The sequence below is a fragment of the Caretta caretta genome, chromosome 4 (genome assembly GCF_965140235.1).
Source record: "Caretta caretta isolate rCarCar2 chromosome 4, rCarCar1.hap1, whole genome shotgun sequence".
NCBI classification, from domain to species: Eukaryota; Metazoa; Chordata; order Testudines; family Cheloniidae; genus Caretta; species Caretta caretta.
This window is the reverse complement of record NC_134209.1, coordinates 61,002,867-61,025,256: the sequence shown is the minus strand read 5'-3', so window position 1 is coordinate 61,025,256 and position 22,390 is coordinate 61,002,867. Positions and strand designations below refer to the sequence as shown.

The window sequence follows — 22,390 nt, the reverse complement described above, 5'->3', positions numbered from 1 at the left end:
GGAGTCCAATGGGGCAGGGAGGGGTGAAGTTGGGGCGGGGACTCTGGGGAAGGGGTTGGAATGGGGGTGGGGCAGGAGTGGAGTTGGGGCTGGGGGCGGGGAGGCACGAGTACCCACCGGCACCAGGAAAAGTTGGCGCCTATGGTTGTGACCCAGGTTACTGGCTGAATTTAATACGCGCCCTAAGAGGCAGTAGTAAAATGAAGAGCAGGGATGTTTTATTGGCTATGTCTGGAATTTTATCCTGCATAGTGCAGGAGCAGAGTATTGTGTATATCAGTGGTGGGTGAGAAGCAGAACAAAGAATGTAGGGAAACACAATCTTGCATTACTGAGAGAGCTGCTGCATGGCCACCAAATTATTTCTGTCTAGCAGCTGGAATGAGAGTTAAGAGATGATCACGTAGCTAACTGCTTTACTAGGTATAAACCAACATCCTTACGTTACTCCCCCCTCCCTTTTTTTACTCTGTGCATTTGCAAGTTAGGGAACAATTACTCAAGAAGTTTGAGACTTACTCGTGCTCAGTGTGTAGGACTATGGCCTCTGCATAGCCTTATGCATGCAGATACACAGCTTTGTCTAGCTCTTACACTGGAGTGCAAAGGCCTCATTGATCATGCAGTGATCAGTGTCATAGCTTGCAGGATTAATGACCTTGGTTACTGGCTATATACATGACATTAGCCAATACTGGAAAGTTGTAGTTAAAGTCTGAGATGGATTCTTTTGAAATTGCTTCTATTCTGGTTGCTCCAAAGGCCTGGTCAAGGTCACTGATATAACATTTATAAGACATTCTCTCAAATGCAAGCTTAAGGCTAGGGCCTAAGACTGAGATTTATGTGGCTTAAGGGGGATTTTTGGCCACACTTTTTTCAGTATGTGAGCTTGGTAAAAAACCCTAAGTGCAATGTCAGTCCACATTGGCATTGTGTAGGATTTTGTCTGGTGTCGTATTCTCCTTGATAACTAGCAAGCCAACTTTTCCTCCAAAATGGAAGGAAGGCAGAAGGATAAATAGGTGTGATTTCCTTCCTCGGTATAATTGCAAAGGTAGGTCTCTAAAGAAAATGTGATAATGGGCAGGTCTGTTTAATGAATTAAGAACATCTACATGACTGTTGGAAAATTAATCTAGGATGAAAATGCACTAAAGTTTTGTAAAAGTTTTCTCTCATTTTCTAGGTTTTACCTCAATTTTGTTACTGAAGAAGTGGAAAATCCTGAGAAGTAGGTACCTTATTTCCCCCCCTTTCCTTTTAAAAATGATCATAACGTTAAAATGCTGTAGAAAAAGCAATGATCCCTGGAAACTGCATGCTGGTCAAGTTGTTTTTTCCAGCGGATCTGGTATCTATTTGAATTGCTGTTGCTTGAAGATTTGCTCTTTCTGGCCCTTGGTGACCTCATTGTGCATTCTGCTTTCATATGCAGAGAAAGCAGAAGAGTAAGTAGATCTCCAGAGTTCTGAATCTCACCTTCAGGATACGAATAACTACCAATGGTTTCATTCAGTGGAAGTTATTTGTGTCCTTCTAGGGAGAATCAGGCCCAAGAATGTTTCTGAATGTTATATTATGTGACAATTTTTCTGTTGTTTAAATAGTGATCTAAACAGCTAATTCTACAGTTCAGCAAAAGAATAACTTGATTTAGTCACACAGGGTATATCTACAGAGCAAGTAGCAACCCACTGCCGTGAGTCTCAAAGCTCATGTCTACAGATTTGGACTTGTGGGACTCATGTTATGACGCTACAAATAGCTGTGAGGACATTTGGGCTTGGGTTGAAGCTCGGGCTCTGAAGACTAGGGAGGGAGGTGGACTTCAGTCTCCAGCTTGAACTGCAATTTCTACACAGCTGTTTTTAGCACTGTAGTCTGAGCCCCACAAGCCTGAGTTTGTAGACCCAGCATCTGACACTCATAGGGTTATCTCTGTAAATGTTATCCACGGAGTAACACAACAAGCAACGTGAGCGTGTGTCAGTCTTTCACAACCAATATGAGCTTGTTGCTCTTGTCACCTGTAAAAAAACTGTATGGATTTCCTTTTGACTCTTATTGGTTGTCTGCCCCTAATAATTACAAATGAATATGCTCCTTAAAGAAAAAATGGCTAGATTCTGAAAATAAGTCATTTGGCTTCTGAGCTGTGAAAACCTGGGAAAAGCTATGTAAAGATGGTAAAATGGACACTTGTGGGCTGTATGCTGTCATAAATATAAAGGGAAGGGTAAGCACCTTTCTGTATACAGTGTGTATACAACACACACACATATTCATCAGAACAGTATAATCTTGTGAGAAAGAATGAGAGAAGTCTACATTTCTTTTGGTGGGGGAAAAGAACCTTTTTCTAGCAGTTTTTTTGTTTTGTTTATTTGTTATTAGTCTTATTGCTTATGTTCAAGTGTCTGGAATGCTACTGTAAGTCCTGGGGAGATGCATTAGTGGGCAGAGTGCAGGTGAGGTGGTCAAGGGTTTGTATTCGACACTATTCCTCTCCTGGCTCTGTAAGTTATATGGCTATTATCAATATAGATGAGGTGTTCTTTTAAAAATGCACATGTGCACGCACACAAAATCCCCACCAGACTTTCCACACAGTTAAATCTCTTTGAGAACTTGCACACTGAAGAATATATTGTAATTAAGCAATATTACTAATTATTTTTGTTATGGATAATTTTGGAACTGTCCTGCTTCTGTTTAGGTCAGCACAAGTTTTTTGCGATTGGGTTAAATGAGTGTGAGATCAGGTATTATGTATTTCTGAGCATATTGCTGCTCTGCTGGTTAGAACGTAAGGGACACTATTCTTTCTTTAAAAGTACAAATAAAAATAATATTACCTCCAACAGAGTATACATATAGTGGGCTAGATCCTTATCTGCAGCTGAGGTGTACGCAGTACAACTTGGGAAGAGGGGAGCATGAAGGTGGCTTTAAGGCTGCCCCAGGTATACCCCCTTTCTCATGGGAACATCCATTGTGGGATTCCCCTTAGTTATGGAGAATCTTTAGAGAGCTGGTTAAGGTGGTATTGTGGCTGCTTTGCACAGCTGGAGCAGACCAAAGAATTGTGGCGATCTGTATTGTTTCAGAACTCTGATAGTCCAGCTGATTTGATGTGTTCCATTAAAAGATAGTTTCAGAAAAAGGGGCTCAGCTTTACATGTGTAGGGTTGCTTCCTCCATGCTACAAAGCTGCTGAAGCATCAGTTTATCACTCTTCCTAGTCAGGGTGCTTTTTGCATAAGAGATAAAGGAAGGTTTACTATGTTTACTGTGCATCTGATGACACATTCTCCACATGAATGTAGAAGTACATAAGAAAAAGACAAGGGTTTCCAATGCACTATTTAATAACTATCAAAACACAATTGGACTAAACAAATTATTACGTGCTATGCTGAATGCGGCTTTTTAGACTCCATTAAACAGTCCTGAAACAGAAGTAATTAAACAATGGATGTTTTTTTAAAATTCGCTTGCTGCATGAAGGCTGAATTGTAAAGATGCTGCTTGCTGTTAAGCATACTGAGAGGAATTCTACATCTGAAATTTCTCCAGAGATACAGTAGAAAGATACCATTGCCTAGCTATTGTGGCAAAAAAAAAAAAAAAGGGGGGGGGGGCTTTTGAAGATAGCTTTGACTAATATTAATAGGGGCTGACTCAACAGCCCCTGAAATAATGGGAGTGTTTCCATTGACTTCAATGAGCATTGAGTCTCAGGCCCCTAAACAGCAGCTGGTGATGGGTATTTGTCAGGCCATGCTGTTATTTATAAAGTCTTCGAGCTGTGATACTGACATTGCTTAGAATCCTTTCCATCAGTGTTATGTTAAAGATCACACATAGTATGTCAGTGTTGGAGTGGTATTACATGATGGGATTTAAACAAAAACTAAGGGTGGTGCCTTGAGCTAGTTAACATTTGTGACTCCTCCAGGTGTGTAATTTGTAATATATTTGTAAATGGCTGTAGATGTAAATTACTTCAGGAGCAAGGAAGTTTGTGGTGATTCCTTCTGTGTTGTGATGTGCCAAGGTAAATGTTTGCTTCAGAATCAGTCACAGTTGTGCATTTCTGGGTGTGGCAGAGCATGTAAAATAACTGGCAGCTGGTACTTGGGTGAATGATCAGCTGATTCTCAAACAGTGTCAACCAGCTTTCTGCCAGCCTGCAACAAAATGTGCCTAAAGAGTTTTGTGGAGAATTTGACTAATTACATCACTAGGAATAGGGAGATGTTAGGGCACCTACCGTCCTTATAACAAAGCTGTCAAATGCCCATATTTGGTGCATAGTCCCCTTTTCAATGGCTCATCCTATGAATCCCTCTCCATATCTGCATTATGAAGTGAGTGGAACGGACCAATACTTTAGAGTCCATGCTAAAGAGCACAGGGAGATGCAGACAGCTGCTTGATTGTCTTCTAGATTATAAACTCTTCAGGTCATATATTGTCTTCTCTTCTGTGTCATGTACAGGACCAGGAACATTATTGGGGTGTATCAAATATATTAGAAAATTCTATGTAATAATTAACAAATAACTCCAAAACGTGCCACCCCACAGCTCCTCCAGCTGGGAACTGTGTGTGTACGAGACAGTCTGCAATTGGTTGTGCACGGTTAGGCCCGCAGCACCCACACAAACCCCCTTAAAGTCAGCAGGAATTTGTGCAGGGGGCAGCTGTCTGCACTCAGGCAACAAATTGCAGGATCAGGGCCTTAAATAGGTTAAATCCTCTGAGCCTGAGGCACTCGGATACCAAGTTGATGTAAAAACCCAGATAGACAGAAGTGATAGAGAATACACAGATGCTGAATAGGAGGGGGGAAAGATACTTGAAGCTACAGAAGACACAGTGGAAGAGAAAATAAACCAAAAGAAAATGCGTGATAATCCTTTATTTACTTTTTAAAACTGAAAATACTATTGGCCTTGGGATGGAGGAGCATTGAGTCCCACTTCAGACACGGTATATACCCCTTATTTACTTTGAAAAGTGCATTTAAAGATTTAAGGGTAGGTGTGTTTTTTATTTCCTAGTGAAACTCTGTTAATTACCTTATTCTCAAGCCTGGAGTTTCATTCTTTATTTGTTGTAAGCACAAGTGTAAAGAGCAAAGCCCCTAGTGTACTAATGGGACCTGAAGTAACATGGAGGTTAATGATCGCTTCATGCAGACTTTGAGGTCACAGTGTTCAGCTGCTCAACTATGCATTTTTTAATAACTTGAAATAATTTTGTTAACCAAGAATATTTGGAATTGCAGTGAAATCTTTTCTTTTTCTGCAGTGTAAAATTAACTTCTACATATATGTACTGGGTCAATAAGGATTCTTATTCAAGATAAAAATATTTGAATAACCCTAAAAGTAAAAAGAAAAGGAGTACTTGTAGCACCTTAGAGACTAACCAATTTATTTGAGCATGAGCTTTCGTGAGCTACAGCTCACTTCATACATCTGATGAAGTGAGCTGTAGCTCACGAAAGCTCATGCTCAAATAAATTGGTTAGTCTCTAAGGTGCTACAAGTACTCCTTTTCTTTTTGCGAATACAGACTAACACGGCTGTTACTCTGAAACCTAAAAGTAAAACTTCATTAAAAATTACATCATGCAACCATGCCATCTGCAGCTGTGTTCTCTTCATTTTTTCATACATGATAAGGATCAGGCCTTGTCAGGACTGAAAAACCGGTTAATGAGCTAACAACCGGTACTCTGAAAGCAAGCAAGCTTGTTACTTTAAAAATGACAGAGGAAGCAGTATCAGAAAGTAAAATGTAGAGGACTGGAAATTGGGCCCATTGAACCTTCAGATTAATCTCATATATGGTCTTTAGGTTTATTTTGTGCTTTGCGCTAACTTATACTGCCTCATAGTCTTTGGCCAAGACCTTAACTACAGATATCCATCCCTTCATTGTCGCTCTTCAGCAAAGATTGGATTTCAGGATCAGAACCCTAGTTTGTAAAGAACGTTTACGAGCCCTTGGGATGAAAGATGCTATAGAAATTATCAGTCTGTATTTGCATTAGAGTTGTGCCTTGAGGGCCCAATCAAGATCAGATCCCCACTCAGTCAGGTACTGCACAAACAGATAGTAGGTTGGGAGATGGTCCCTGTTCAGAATTGTTGATAGTTTAAAACCCCAATCCTGCATTACGTATGTATGTAAGTGGACTGCCGAGCCTGCACGAGTCACAGTGCAAGATTAGAGTATGAATAGTAAAGACAGAAGAAAGTATTATTCCCATTTTACAGATGGGAATCTGACTCAGTCATTAACTACTTGCTCAAGGTCAAATAGGAAGACAGTGGTGTAGCTGAAAATTAAATCCAGATCTCCTGAGTCACAATCTAGTTTTAACCACAAAACCATCCTTTCTCTTTGGAAATATACGTGGTTGTTTTTTACTATTGTTATATTTTAAAAAACAAATCTACTGCAATGGTATCCAATATTAGCAGCATCAAATGATGAAGAAAAGAAGACATTTGTTTAGTGTCCTGATGTGTAACAATATGTGAAGTTGGTAAAATCCCTGGAGGCATATATATTAGGAAACTTCTATGCTCTAAAATGGCACAATTAGCCATTGTGATTAACTATATTTGGCATACTTCTTTTTTTAAGGGTCATTTTGTTGCAAATATTTTGTTTCTGTTTGTAATATAACTTTGGTTCAACACAGGCAATCTATCATTGTTTAAAAAGTTACACAGTGCAAAGGATGTATTATTGAGATGTATAGTGTTTGTAAGCCTGCTCTCAGATTGATAAATCATGTCTTGTGCTGTGGAAAAGCCAAGAAATGAATTGCTTTGCTATGACCTTGGGGTCTGAGATTAGTCAGTTTGTCTATTAGACTTTTCCAGTGTTCTTTTCACTTCATTTATTCCTTCTTTTCTAAGGAGCCAAGAAGCAGTAGACTTATAGCAAGTTACCAAGGCTTGATATTATCAGTCATTTTGGAAAAGCAGGGTACCAAAATGCTTTGTATAATCTTGATTTTGTATTGGGTTTAAATAATTTGAGTGTCATGTTTAATTAATATATGGTCTGCATCCAATTTGTATTAATTAACACTTGAATGTCACACCTAGCATCAATGAAAACTGAAAGGGGAAAAACTGTCCTGGAAATTTTTCAAAAATGTCTGAGTATGATATGGACACAGATGAATGAAACGAGAGAGGTCTCAAAAATGTGTGTGTGAAATTACAACACATGTGTGGTTTGTGGCCTTTTAATATTTGACATGGCACAGTGTGATGCTCCAAAATGTCAATGTAAGTCAATAACTTGAATCACGCTGTCACCAACAAGTCAATACCCTTGATGGCTTGTGGGCAGCAGGGTTCAAACCCAGAAGTTCTGAATCTAAAAGTATGAGTCTCTACTACTTGAGCTAGAAAATGCAGCTGTTACTGCAAAGCTGTAGCAGGTCCATTAACCTCTCTCTGTGGCATAACCACAAGAGAGAAAGAGAGACAAAAACACTGTGTAAGTTTGGGTTACATGGAGCACCCACAATTCCAATTGACTTCAATGTGAGTTGTTCCTGCGCAGCATCTATGAAAATGAGGTACCTAAAATGGAGTTTTTCAATTTAAAAATGTTGGCTTTAAGCTCTTTGTTTCTCAGTTTACAGAGCTGTGAAATGGGGATAATATCTTACTTCATGTAGGTTTTAAAAGGTTTAGAGCCTGATTTGAAGCCCATCGAATCAATCTCTTGATGTTTGTAAAGTGCTTTGAGATCTTCAGATGAAAAATGAATAGAAGTACAAAGCATTATATTTATAAACTAGCTGCTACTTCTAGGTTTGAAAAGTCTGGATTTTGAAAAGCTGTGTTCAAATAATTTATACAGTTTATTCACAAGGAGATGGCTCCTCCTTTATGCACTTTAAGGCCCTCATCCTAGACTTGTGTTCAGTGATGTAAGTTGCGTGACTCATAGTCTATGTAGCCACATGTGTGAATCTTTGCAGGATCAGGTCGTAGGGCTGTGGATGCAATGGATGCAATTTTCTTTTCTAGTAAAATACAGCAGAGCTATTCTCAAACTGCAGTTAGGCAGCTCTATTTTTTCCCCTCTCTTTGGAAGTTTGTACCCAGATTAATATATCCTGCATGGAGGAACACAGTTACTGTTCCTTGGGATCAAAATCCTTCTTGCATTAGTCTGCTTCAGATAAGCATAACAGATACATTTGGCTCCAAGTCAATTTGTTCATGTACTGCCAAAGTGCCAAATAAGTGGTACAGAAATTATAGGATTATATTGTAATATTTTATCATGAGGTAATCAAAGGTGACCTGTATTAATCTTTCAAATGCTTTACAAAGTCCAGTGGATGGTGTGAATTTATAAGGTGTCCAGCTACCCTCAAGTAAAAATTGAAGGGCAATTTTATATTTTCCTTCATTTTTCCTCAGTATACTTTTTTGTGTCTTGTGATATTTTGTTTTGGAATCTTTATTCTTTATCTCAGAATCATTGAGAAAAAAACAAATATTTCTACATCATGTTTTTCTCGAAATTATATTTCTAAAATTTCACGTACAGCCCTAGAATAAATAATGCAAGGTGATCAGGACCTTAAACTCCCATCAACTTCTGCAGAACTTTGAGATGCTGCTCCTGATTCGATGCCCATTGAAATACCTGGATTCCTGGAAAGTCTCCAATTTACTTCAGTGAGCTTTGGATCAGATCCATAGTCTGCAGCATAACTCACTTCCTATAGCTTCATTAAAGGGGCACTTCTGTGCAAAAATGATACATAATAATCATATACTGAGCTAAGCTGTACCAAGAGCTCTGAACGGAGAGAGATACTGAATTGTGGTTCAGATACTTCCTGCCTTTCTGACTCCAGATGATATCCAGAGGTAGGACCTCTACCTCATTTGCTGCTAACAGAGATAGAAGCTGAAGGGGTGGTCTGCTGTTGTCTTTAAGATTACAATGCTATTTTATCCATGAAGAGTCTGGAAAATTGAAGTAATGGTTTCACAATCAAATCTTCATGTACCTGTAACTCGTTAACTAGTAAGAGAATCTGCTGATCATGGCAAACAAAGCAGATGAATTTAACTGGTGGAATTTCCTACCTAGAAAGTAAACATTGGTTTTGCTCCTGATGAAGCCTCTGAAAATGCATACAACGAAATGACACATGCATGTAATTCAGTCATGGACTAGGTATTTATCATGATTGCTTGAGGTGGGAGAGTTGGTTTGCCAGTCTGAGAATCTGTCTTGCTAAAGTGAACTTTCCTGTACCTTTGCACATTTGCTGAGAGTGTTGGCTGGCCCCATACAGCTAAAATTATGTTTGCATTTGCATTATATCGACCAATTTTTAGGTCTTCCTAAATTACCTATAAATTCCTTTCTGAAACTTGGCCTTTCATTCCTAGATTGGGGGGGAAATCTGTTCAGCTCTTTGAAAATTGAGAGTGCAATTAAAAATAAAAATCCTGACTCATTTCAGGTGCTTTCCATAGCTTCTGAAGCTTCAAAATGCTTTCATTTTTGGACTAAATTGCCTGACTGTTGTTAATTTAAAATGCAGGCCAGTTAAGACTTTGGGGCATTTTTTAAAAAAGCAGCTGAAAAACAACAGTGATTGTGTTTTGCAATTTGCGGCCCATATGCATGAATTGTGACAAGGACTGACCGTACTCGTTATGGCTCAGATGTGAGGAGTTCTAAGAAGAACCTTTGACATCCCTACCTCTCACATGGGTGATTTGAGGTGGGGAAACAGGGCAGCTGTAAGTGGAGGCTACCTAAAGGAAAGAGCAGAAAAGGCTGAAAGCTGGAATGGCCTTGCATTCTAAGTTGCTTTGTTCTTATTTAGTATCCTTTTTGTATTAATAAAGCAGCTCAGTGGAAAGGGACTTGAATTGAACCATAGTTTGAGGCTTTATTTTATGTGTCCTGGCTGAACTATCTGCCCACTGGCTTGAATATATATCGGTGGAATATTTCTCAGGTTCCATGCTCATCTAGGCAGTTGAATAATTTTCTGGTGAAAGTGTCTGTTCCATTCTGTTGAGTCAGTTAAAAATGCCTTTCGACATATTCAGAGTTGGGCTGCCTGGTCATCTTAATCCTCCTGCTACAAACGTTTGCCCATTGCAGCTGACTAGGGTTCTCAGAACACTTTGTGGCCTGGCATAATGTGAGCTACGATACCTATTATCTACAACATGATAAATTAAGGATGCAAACTCAGCCCTCTAACTCCGAATTCCCTTGCTTTTATCTGTTTAATGCAAAGCCTTGATATTATGGGACAAATCCTGCTCTCTGCTCTGTGGCTGTAGCAGAGCCCACTGCACTGAGGTGTTGCCAGTTTGGGAGAGGTCAGAGGCAGAATTTGGGGAGCACAGTTTGCGTCATGCAGTTCAGCTCCTGTGGGCCCAGAACATGTGTACAAAAAAGTTTTTTCGGTTTGGAAAGCAATTCCTCCACCTCGGCTATTATGACACATACACATGATAGTGATATGAGTCCATCTGAAGGTGATGTGCTGGGAGAGAGCAGGGACAATGAATCACTATATGAATGCCCCTGTCATTTTCTCCCCTCAAGTAGAGTGCAGGCAGCATAAAGGCTACTGCAGCCTCAGGCCACAGTACAGGCTGCAGTTCGGTGGAGGATGATTCTTCTTCCTTACCCCATGAAAAACCCCAGCTGCTGGGTCAGTGCACTGCTTTCCAGGATTTGTCCCTTTGTGTGTATATTTAAAGACTGCACATTTAGAAACTGATCAGCCCAATAATTATTAGTTCAAACTGTAACATCTGTGATGGTTAATCGCTTCTGCATGGCTTTTCTCTTTTCCTCCAGTTTTCCAAGTCATTTTTACAGCTGGTTCGGAAACATGCACAGAGAGTCATTTCCCATGCCATGGGAAATAGAAATTATCTCTAGCTGCATCTTAAGGCATTAGTAATCTCTGCCACTGGCTGTTTTCCGAAAACCTATGTGACTTCTGAATTGGTTTTCTGAGGAGACAACCCACTAGTACTTTAAAATCAGATGACTTTCTGGCCTTCTGTCTACTATATCCACTTCATTGTCTCTCTATTTTAATGTAAAAATTCAGAAGTGTGATGCTCTGTTTAGTAGATTGGCTGCCAGTAAGAGCTATTTGTGACAAAGACTCAGCTGATATGCCAATCAATGCATGAGTGTATCAGTCAGGATCGAGGCTGATCTAATCTGTGGCTTCTATAAATGTTGCAGAGATATGTTTTAACATGGAGTAGAACAACAGGGATGCCTCATAAAATTACAGTGAAATAGGTTAAATGCACCAATTCACTATCAAAATAGCAACATTAGATCGCTTCTCCAATTATAATAGGGCAAAATGTCAAACAATCTTTGTGTGAGAAATCCATCCACACATAATAATTCCATTTAAACATTAGTAAAGACTGTAGGATTGGATCCTTGGGCTTTGAAGACCCAACCTTATCTGACTGTTTAGATACAACTATTGTTTTATAGTTAAAATTATTATTCCTGTGCAATAAGACTTAGCATCAGGCACCTACCATGTGTGGACACATAAGGAGGAACAAAGGGAGTATGAAGGGATATCAAAAATAAATGTGATAGGCTCAGGGTTGCTTTTATCAGTGTTGCTGTCATGTATTTACATCTGTAGATATGTGTATCCTAATAAAAAGAGAAGTTCTAGCCTGGTTATTACTTTTTCACTCTCTCCTAACTGACTGATGTAGGATCCAATCATAAGTCATGTCAGCTTGTTAGACTTACGAGTTTGCACATTTTAGGAAAGCAATGCAGATGTTTTAAAAGGGTATAAGCATGGGAATAACAAAGGCTGTTGGTTGTCCAATGAAAAAGAGGGATAGGGCAAATGTAACTGGGGAACAGGAGAAAAGGGACAAATGAATTGCTAGGGAGAAGGCCATGATATTGTATTTGACATTGGCCAAGGTATGTGTTTCTGTTTCTGTGGGGTACAGTAACCAGGCCCAGCCACTTTCCTTTTGCTCCCTCATGACCAACGGTCACATTGTAGGCAGCCTGCATCAGCTTCCCCTCTTGGAATGTCTAGGCCTTTTTCTGGGTCAAAAATACCTCTCCTTGAGGACGAGGTTTATTAATATAACATAAATTGCAAATAAAACTCAGAATACCAAAGTCCATGCATGGTCCTCACAACACAAGGTTTCTCTTCCTCCTCTTTTCAGGCTCTCCCACCTGTCACCTTTGCAATTTCTCCCTTGCTTGGTCAAGGTCTGTCCCAGGCCTCTCTGCCTGGGACAACTCTCCTGGTTTCAGGGTCATCCCTGACAGAGCCTTTCCTCATTCTGAAAACTCTGCCACAACTCCCCTCCCCTTCATTGCAACCTCCTGCTGCTCTTTATAGGATAATCACCTTACTCTCTCTCTCCCAGATGTGGCTCATTCTGTAACCAGAGTTAATGAGCCCCAGACTTCAAGAGGTGAGCCACCCTGTTACAGGAACTCTTGTTTACATTAGTGACTCCCAGTCTATAGTCTATCAACCACTGATGACACATGGTGGTGGTTTACACAGAGATGGCTGGTCACATGATGCTGGCTGTCCTTGTTTCCAGAAGCTTCTATGGGAGTCTAGGGTCTTCATTGCAAAGCAGAATGTGGATGCCTGTAAAAGCATCTGGATTAAGCAGAAGGAACTGCCTGTCCTACATAGTTGCTGCTACGTAAGAGGAGGAGGGGCAGAGGAAATGAGCTGCCAGCTATCATTGGTGAGGAATATACAGGGAAGAAAGGAATGAGGCTGCCAGATATTATGACTACAGAAGCAAGGAGAGAAGAGGATCAGATGGTTGGGCAACATGTCTGGGGGCAGAAGGGAAGCAAGAAGTGAGGAACATGTGCAGGGGAAGAAGAGGTGAAGTGGACCAGGCAACCAAGAAGCTTGAAGAGGGGAGCAGGTGGACACAAAAGATGGAATGGGTATGGCGGGAAGAGCAGAGAGCATGATTAGCTCTTTTTCAAGGAGGGTGCAACAGTTACTGCATTAGAAGCTGATAAGTCTTTTTCAGTATTACTTTCCCACAGAAGTAATCATTGTAATTGCCACAAGGATGTTAAGAGATTGTGAATGAGCTGGTAAGTGATCTGTATAATCACACTGGGAGAGGAGGCAGGCTGTGAGAACAATCTCTTTGTTAAAAGAAAAGGAGTACTTGTGGCACCTTAGAGACTAACCAATTTATTTGAGCATAAGCTTTCGTGAGCTACAGCTCACTTCATCGGATGCATACTGTGGATGAAGTGAGCTGTAGCTCACGAAAGCTTATGCTCAAATAAATTGGTTAGTCTCTAAGGTGCCACAAGTACTCCTTTTCTTTTTGCAAATACAGACTAACATGGCTGTTACTCTGAAACCTCTTTGTTAAGATGTGGTTAAGATAGATATCAAGAATTGGTTCCCATCTCTGTTTAGATATCTTCATCTGCTGAGGGTAAATGGCATAAGCTGAGATGAATATGGGAATGATTGACCTTCCGGGGAGCCGCATAAATCCTGAAGCAGATTCTGAAAACAATTTAAACCATGTAAAGATTTCAAAATTATAAGTGAAAGTAACTCTAATCTGGTCAGTGCAGTTTATTTAGGGATACATTTGCAGAACAATGCATGGAAGCTTAGAAATGTAATTTCCATTAGGTGAGAAAGGCATGATCCTACTGGTTGGCTAGTGATACAAGTTGTCAAGCAGGAGCATGCACTGTAATAAGATACCAAACTATTGTTTCTGGTCAGGATAATGATGGAGTACCAGGAATCAATGGCTATTTTCTGGGATGATCCCCCCTGTCCACAAGAAAGGGGGAAGTGCATTGTCCCTTGCACACCATTCTGATTTCAATATGACAGTTCCATTGGGGCTTTATAATATTTGAAGACAATCATGGCGTGATTCCAGCATGTGCCACGCTACTGGTGGAAGGTAAGGCCAACAGGTCCACATGAGTCAGGTGCCCATCCATGAAGTTCTGAGTGGTAAGACCTAACATCCACTGTGTTGGGAGGCTTTTCCCCCTGCCAAATCCATAAAGACCCAAGCTCCTTCCCCTTGAGGGGACACTATTCTTAAAAACTCAATACAAGGAAACTCAGTTTCCCCATCCCTCGATCTCCACAACTTCTAAGTTTCTCCAAAGGTGGGGACCAAAATAACTCCAGGTTTGGAAGTAAAGGGACCACTTGAGGGGAAAAAGTTTACACCAAGGTTTGTGGTTATAGAATTTTACAGTTTATGCTGGTTTAGTGGCTCAGAGATGTTGCTTGTATTTATTGTCAGAATTGTCAGTGGCTAACAGTTCTGGCTTATCTCTGTATTTCATGTTTTGTTTGCATTGTGATGTGGTGCATCACTGTGCCTCCATTTACTTTGTGTCAAGCCCCAGCGTTTCATCTACTGATGTGCTAATCTGCTGAGTGTGTGGTGTGTTTGCTTTTCTTTTGTTTGCTTATGTGAAGCATAGTTACAATAAATCCACCTTGCTAAGAGAAGTAAAACCTTTTACCCATAATCCACCTGGGTATTTGTCAGGATTTCAATCTTAGCTTTATTTTACTTCACATGTAACAGTGAAACTTTCTAGGTTTTCATATACCTACATCTCGCCCCATTCATGCCTCTTTGACATCTGAAGTCCCGTGACAAGTTGATGATGTTCGTATATTTTAACAGTTTTATCTTTCACTGAGGTGAAATCCTCAAGCTTTATACTGTTACCATTCGAGCAAGAAGATAGTGTCCTTTTTTATAGGAACTCAGAATTTCTTACTGGGATTTACACTGAAAAACTAGAAATCTCCTGCAGGACAGGTGGAAAGAGCTGTAGCTCACGAAAGCTCATGCTCAAATAAATTGGTTAGTCTCTAAGGTGCCACAAGTACTCCTTTTCTTTTTGCGAATACAGACTAACACGGCTGTTCCTCTGAAAGCTCCAGAACTGTGAGAATTTTTTTTTTTTATATAGGAGAGAACATGGCCATTGTGAACTCTCATGTAAATACTGGGAGCTAAATTCTTTCATCAAATGTGTTGAGTGTATCTTAGTTGAATGGCTTGTATCTTGGACGCTGTGGAAATCCTCTGGAGCCTTCTGTACACTTTATAGTGTTTTATGCCCTGCTCCATTCTTGTCCTGTGTATCTGTCACAGCGCATGTGGTTTGACCAAAAGGCTCTATCAGTTTGGTACCTTTCAAAGCACTGAATTCACTTAAACTAAGATGGGTTCAGAGATGTGTAATATATGCAGTCAAATCAGTGGGAGTTTTGCCTGAGTAACGACTGCAAGATTTGGCCCCTTTTGAAATCACACAACATGGTTTTCTGTGGAGTGGAGCAGCTACAACAAGTATGATATTAACATTAAAGAACTCCAGATGTGTACATCTGATTGCCAGTTGTGTCTGATCACATTCTGAACTAAGAACCAGGCAAGTTATTTGTAATAAAATGCAAATATTTATGAACGGTTTTATAGAATATATATTTGCATAACTTCCATTCAAAGGGCACGCTCCAATGTCCATGGAAGACAACGGGAGTTTGCAATAGCTCCAACTGAAAAAGGTAGTTTTTCTTTTCTCTCACATTAATGTTTGTGTTTCTATTCTTAGCAGACCTGTACAGTAATGGGGGGCTTTGATTTGCAGTGATTCACAAAAGTATATGGAGTTGGTTCATGCTTTGGCTTTAAATAAAATTAAACTCTAAATGTGATACCAAACATGATCTACCCAGCAAGTTCAGCATGATGCTGGGTAGATCTAGTGCACACTTTCCACACAGACAACTAGGGAACCTTGCTTGGGGAAGCACCTTGCTGCTGTTTTGACCAGGATTCATTGAAAACATCCCTATCTCCTGGTTAACGCTTGCTTCTGATGGTAGTATGTTGATAGCTAGGTTGGGGAAGGTGGTGTGTTAGTTGAATCTGTATTTTAGTGTATCAAAGTGTGTTGTGGAAGAATTATTTCCTACTGGTTGCATGTGAGGGATAGCCTCCCTACACATGCAGAAGAAAAGAAGCACATATTCTACCTGAGTCAGCAGTAAAGCTAGCTGAATAACTTGATCAATTAATTTCACTTTTTTTATCTGAATGAAATATACAACAGATGCGTTCATTATTCACTCTACTTTAATCAACAGCTAAGTTATTTTTAAGTTACATTGTAGTCTTATCAAAACAAATGTAATTTGAATTAGTTGATACTGCTTTCAGATATACATATGCATTGTATACTGACCTTTTTTAAGCTCTTAGTTCACAGTTTGACTGATACATTGGTAGTTTGGACTTCAATATTTTGGAATCTTAAAGAAAGGAACAATGATAGAGGCACTTTAAACAAAGGGCTATTGTTAACTAACATTACATAAGATTTTTATCTCTGAAAGTCATTACCTTACATTACAGTCTGTGTCCATGAACTGTGAATTAAGTGGATTAATATAAGACCTTAACAGCTCCAGAAGAGCTATAGAGTGAATAATCTGCATTTACAAAAATACCTAAATAAATATAGCATTTGCAAGTTATGCTGCTGTGATCTATTGTATCTATTCTCATTAACTTATGGGACTTTTGGGTTAAGTACTGCTATTACTTGCATCTTTATCATGTCATTATTTTTTGAGTGCATTACAATAGTATCTAACTCGTCTTTTAGAAGTATTAAAAGTAGTTCTGATTACCCTATCTTGACAAGGACATAGCAAAAAAACAAAAAAAGGCGGCCGGGGTGGGAAATTAGAGGGTGTTCGAAGAGAGGCAATGAGAATAATTAGGGCATGTAAAACTCTTCAATGAATAGAGCTTGAACTGTTGACTGGGATTGGCTTATCTTAGAGACGAGGCAAATGGGAGGAGACACAATAAAAGGATATAAAATAAGGAATGGTATAGAGAAAGGGGACAAGGTGATTTTATTTACCCTGTGTCAAGATATGAGAACAAAGAGCTACTGTGTAAAATTGAATAGTGACAGATTCAAAAGTGATAGAAAGCAAATAGTTTTGCAACACACAAATGGCCCATGGATCTCATTGCTACATGATATCACTGAAGTCAATATATCAGCACAATTCTAAAAAGGATTAGATATTCATATGGATATGAACAATATCCAGAGTCATCATAGTAAATATATTTTTTATGTTTTGGAATGGATATAAATCCTCATGCTTCAAGGGCTTAAGCCAATGTCTGTCTATTGAGAACTAGAAGGATTTTTTCTGTAAGAGCAGTTATCCTGTAACTGTCTACAGTAGGGTTTCTTAAACTGTCCTCTGACGCTTCTGTGTTGGCTACTGTTGGAGAAAAGATACTGGACTGAACGGCCCTTGGTCTGTGGGAACACTTTTTCTCACCAAGGCCCCAGTTCTGCAATCTGCTCTGCACTTACTCCAATTACCTAAATTGCTTGTAGGATCAAAGCCAAAGTTTATCCTTTTCCATCTGCTTAACATTTTCCCCGTTCCCCTCCAGTAAGTCCAAATGTGTAACTCGTGCTTCCTGAAGTCTATCTGAGTAACAGCTGTTTTGTTATGGAGCACTAGAATGTGTGCTATGTTCGTGTACTACTTTGTATGTTGGCTTCACAAATATTTGCACATTTTTGAGAGACTTGGTTTTTATTTTTGGTGTTCATCTATGCTAGTTCTGAGGCAGAATAGCATGACATATTGTGGATCTTAAAGAGGAGTTACTCTTTTTTTTGTAAAAAGAAAAGGAGTACTTGTGGCACCTTAGAGACTAACCAATTTATTTGAGCATGAGCTTTCGTGAGCTACAGCTCACTTCATCAGATGTTTACCGTGGAAACTGCAGCAGACTTTATATACACACAGAGAATATGAAACAATACCTCCTCCCACCCCACTGTCCTGCTGGTAATAGCTTATCTAAAGTGATCAACAGGTGGGCCATTTCCAGCACAAATCCAGGTTTTCTCACCCTCCACCCCCCACACAAATTCACTCTCCTGCTGGTGCTAGCCCATCCAAAGTGACAACTCTTTACATAATCAAGTAGGGCTATTTCCTGCATAGATCAAGGTTTTCTCACATCCCCCCCACCCCCATACACACACAAACTCACTCTCCTGCTGGTAATAGCTCATCTAAACTGACCACTCTCCAAGTTTAAATCCAAGTTAAACCAGAACATCTGGGGGGGGGGGTAGGAAAAAACAAGAAGAAACAGGCTACCTTGCATAATGACTTAGCCACTCCCAGTCTCTATTTAAGCCTAAATTAATAGTATCCAATTTGCAAATGAATTCCAATTCAGCAGTTTCTCGTGGCCCACCTGTTGATCACTTTAGATAAGCTATTACCAGCAGGACAGTGGGGTGGGAGGAGGTATTGTTTCATATTCTCTGTGTGTATATAAAGTCTGCTGCAGTTTCCACGGTAAACATCTGATGAAGTGAGCTGTAGCTCACGAAAGCTCATGCTCAAATAAATTGGTTAGTCTCTAAGGTGCCACAAGTACTCCTTTTCTTTTTGCGAATACAGACTAACACGGCTGTTCCTCTGAAACCTGTCTTTTTTTTGTTTAAGTTTTGGTGTGAAAGAGCTGTGGATCATTTTGTTTTGCCATAGACATGGGTTAACCAGTGGACAATCCCCAAAAAGATTGTAACTTTTGTTTAGAAATACTGTAGGTCACATTTGGCTCTTACTGACAGTATGGCCAAGACTTTCAAAAGTGACTAGTGATCTGGCATGTCTTCTCTTTTTGGATGCCAAATGTGAGATTCATTAAAGGGGCCTGACATTCATAAAAGGTTAAAAGCAGAATAAATAACCCCTTTAAGATCACTCAGCTTGGTCACCCAAAAACTGAGGTACACAGGATCACTGGTTGCCTTTCAAAATTCAGACCAGTATCTACCTCTTTCTCCTGTCATTAAAATATGGGCATATTCTACTCTCTATTACACCCATGCAACTCCAGTTGAAAAGTGGAGCTGTACAAGTTTAACAGAGCAGAATTTAGCCTGTTGTATTGAACTGATGTTATCTATACACAAAAGTCAAAGCAAGGAAATTCAAAGATGAATCTTAAGTCCCCGTTAAACTCATTTCAGGGATCTCCAGTCAGTCTGCAGCGTGCACGGCATATCATACCATATATGCATGAGCATATTTCAGACCACACTTGGAATTTTCTGGCTTTGGTGTGCTGTGTGAGAACTCGATCATTTCTTACAGTACCTATTTCTAGGTGCTGCATAAAGCATGCAGTGCACATAGTAAGTTTGCTGCAATATATCTAGCAAGATCTCATTTCCTTGCTCTCTTGGGGGAGAGTTATTTACATGCTAGATAAGCCCATTCGTCACAGTGCAATACTGTTAAGATGTCTTCCTTTAATTTTCTTTAAAATTCTCTTATTTTTGAAAAGTGCTAACTAATTAATGTCCCTCAAGGCACTTGCGTTACCATTTTTCTCATTTTAAATTCCTATAATAGAACAGCCTTTGTTGGTAAATTATATTCCAGTTTCCATGGCGCTCTTTGTTACAAGTAGCTGCTCTTTTCATCACTGAATAGTGCTATTTCAATTCATGCTGAAATATCAATGGTAACATACAGCAGCAAATTGTTCCTTTATGATCCTTGTCATTGTTGAAACTCTCCTGTTAAGAATTAAATGTCAAAGAATTTAATGAATATGAAAAGTCTGATTCCTTTTTTCTTTTTACCTTGTGAACCTAAGATATCATCCTTTGTTGTTACCAAACGAGGTTATTAAAATGCTAACAACGATGATTCCTAAAAAGCTCAGATGCAAGAAGCAGAGGGCACCGTTCTCCTCCACCTCTGCGGTAGCATCTGAGCAAAGTGTTTTGTATTCACTCTGCTTGTTACAAGGCTCTGAACTTCAGCAGTTCATTTTCAGAATGGTAGGAGCCTAGCCAGTCTGCTCCATTACATTACGTGAGGTATTAGTGTGCAATTTGCTATTACATAAAACAGAAACATGTGTCCTCAATATAGATAATAGATATACATGCAGATCAGTGCATGTGAGTTCCCAAATCCTTTCACAGTCAAGATGTCCCAATCCTTACTATGACAAAGACAGATGATTTGACAGCTAATGTATTGCTAAATGGGATACTCCTCTCTTACCCATCCCCTGCCCCATCTCTCTTCCCAGGCAATGACATTATAGTTATACGGCAATTGGTTTCAACTGGCTCAGACATCCAGAGCAACTACTTTCCCAGCTCAGATCACCTTGTTTGTACCTCTGAGTTCCATGCCCGTGGCTGCCAGTTCATTGGCTAGTGTGGTCTTCATGATTTATGGGAAAGCACTTGAATATGGCTGCTGCTATGTCAGTGGCATTGGAACAGTTTTTATAGTGGGGGGTGCTGAAAGCCATAGAACAAAACTGTAAACCCTGTATATGATGGAAACCATTTCAAGCCAGGGGGTGCGGCAGCACACCCAGCACTCATGTGCTATGTTTGATATTAAATCTGACTTGAATTTCAGGAGACTTCTCTTTTTTTTCTTTTCATACTAAAAATGATTTTGGCTGGGGGCAGTACGTCCTGCTCATAAATCAGGAGTTCAGAAATTCAATCATTCTGAAGTCATATGAGAACCTGGTGCAATAAAATATTTTTCTCTCTCATTTTTTAATATATAATTGCCCCCCTCTATTTTTTTAAGCCTTCTATTGGGATGTGTGTGTTTATGCATTTCCTGTAGCAGCTGAGGAGAAGGTAAAACTGAGACCTAGGGTTGTAAAATCCAGGTTGCAAAGGGGTCATGGCCAAGGCTTTCCCTCTAGACCTGTTGGCAGATACGGAAATTTAGGGCAGCCTTAAGGACAGTCTAACTGAGGCTGGAAGACCAGGCTATTGCACAGTCTGCTCAGGACCTGGGGAGTACAAACATGGTTCAAATCCAGTTTTACACACTTGCCCCACTACACACATTCACTCCGAAGATGTTCTGTGTGCTGTTCACTCACAGCTGAGGATCTGGGCCTTAAATTTTAATATATCATTTACTTCTGATGTTTCCTTGAGAATACCAGGAGTGCTTATCCATTCTGTGCAGGAAGATGAGGGATTTCATTATGAACATGATATAAAGCCGATTAAAGTGTAAATGTGCAAAAATGTCAAAAGTTGAACAATTTATCATTACTGCCTTCTATGGTCTAAAACAATAAAAAGTGTGAACCCTCTTTAGTTGGTTACACCAAGCTTCAGCTGAACGAGTTCATTCCATTCCTCTGTAAATTTTTTTTTTTTTTTTATGGAAGATACCACCTTTACTAGATGGCAGCCAGGGCTTGAACATATTTAGAATCGTGTGTTCTAATGTGCAACCTGGCCAGCCAACTGCGTTAGAACATGGTATGGCTGTAGTCAAGTTTAAACCATGTTAAAAATAACCAGTGTGTGAATGGGGCACTTGGCACCAAACCTGCCAAAGGCTTTTGACATGTTTACTTCTGCTCAGTCCTGAGATTAAAATGTTTGGTTTGGACAATATGCTGAGGAGATCAGTGTTTAGCCCTTACAGCTGGTACCATTATAGGTCTTGAGTTCTGGCTGTGAGAGCATTTTAAGCCACTGCTGTAAAACAAACAAATAAATAAATAAATAAATATTCAGAGTAGTGAATTAAATCCACTGTTTTAACATTGTTTGACCTGTCCAAGTCAGTTAGTCATGCAGCAGGCCCTTTATTAAATGAAACCAATTATAATCCAAGTGAGGTGAGTCAAAAAGCAAGTAATTAAAAGCATTTTGCTTTCCTTGCTAGGTGACAGAAAGTGAGAAGGCCTGATTCTCTACTCTGTTACACCTGTCATGCTCTGTCATGCTGGTGTATCTCCATTGATATCAATAGCATAAAACTAATACAGTGAAGCAGAGAATCAGGTCCTTTAACTCTCATTCTAGCAATAACTTCTTTGGCACATGGCGTGGTGCAAATGAAATTGTGGCTTAATGGCCTACCCTTTCTCTCCACAGAAAGTCATGATCAAAAGACGATGAATAGAGCTCACTTGATTTAAGATTGTCTGAGCTGCAAGACCATAAATAACCATCCTAGTTCAGAACATATGGATGCTGGGAATGAAACATATTGACAGGCATTGAAGGGAAAAGAGCTGTGATTTTCTTCACACAATGTTCCCTACAATAATCAAAATAATAATCACTTATGGCTCAAGGCTACAAGCCTAAAAATTATTGCACATGTTCCCATTAGTATTTTCAAAAATGCTCACTCAGGATCTGAAGC

At 39.7% G+C, this 22,390-nt stretch overlaps 1 protein-coding gene across 1 annotated transcript in view; it reads left to right on the top strand.

Moving 5' to 3' along the window:
* Nucleotides 1-22,390, top strand: part of SLC7A11 (solute carrier family 7 member 11) — an 81,260-nt gene that overhangs the window by 30,854 nt on the left and 28,016 nt on the right. Inside the window, exon 6 of the mRNA XM_075127648.1 lies at nt 1,190-1,234. Coding sequence (XP_074983749.1) covers nt 1,190-1,234 — 45 coding nt within the window. The remainder of the gene's footprint in view (nt 1-1,189; nt 1,235-22,390) is intronic.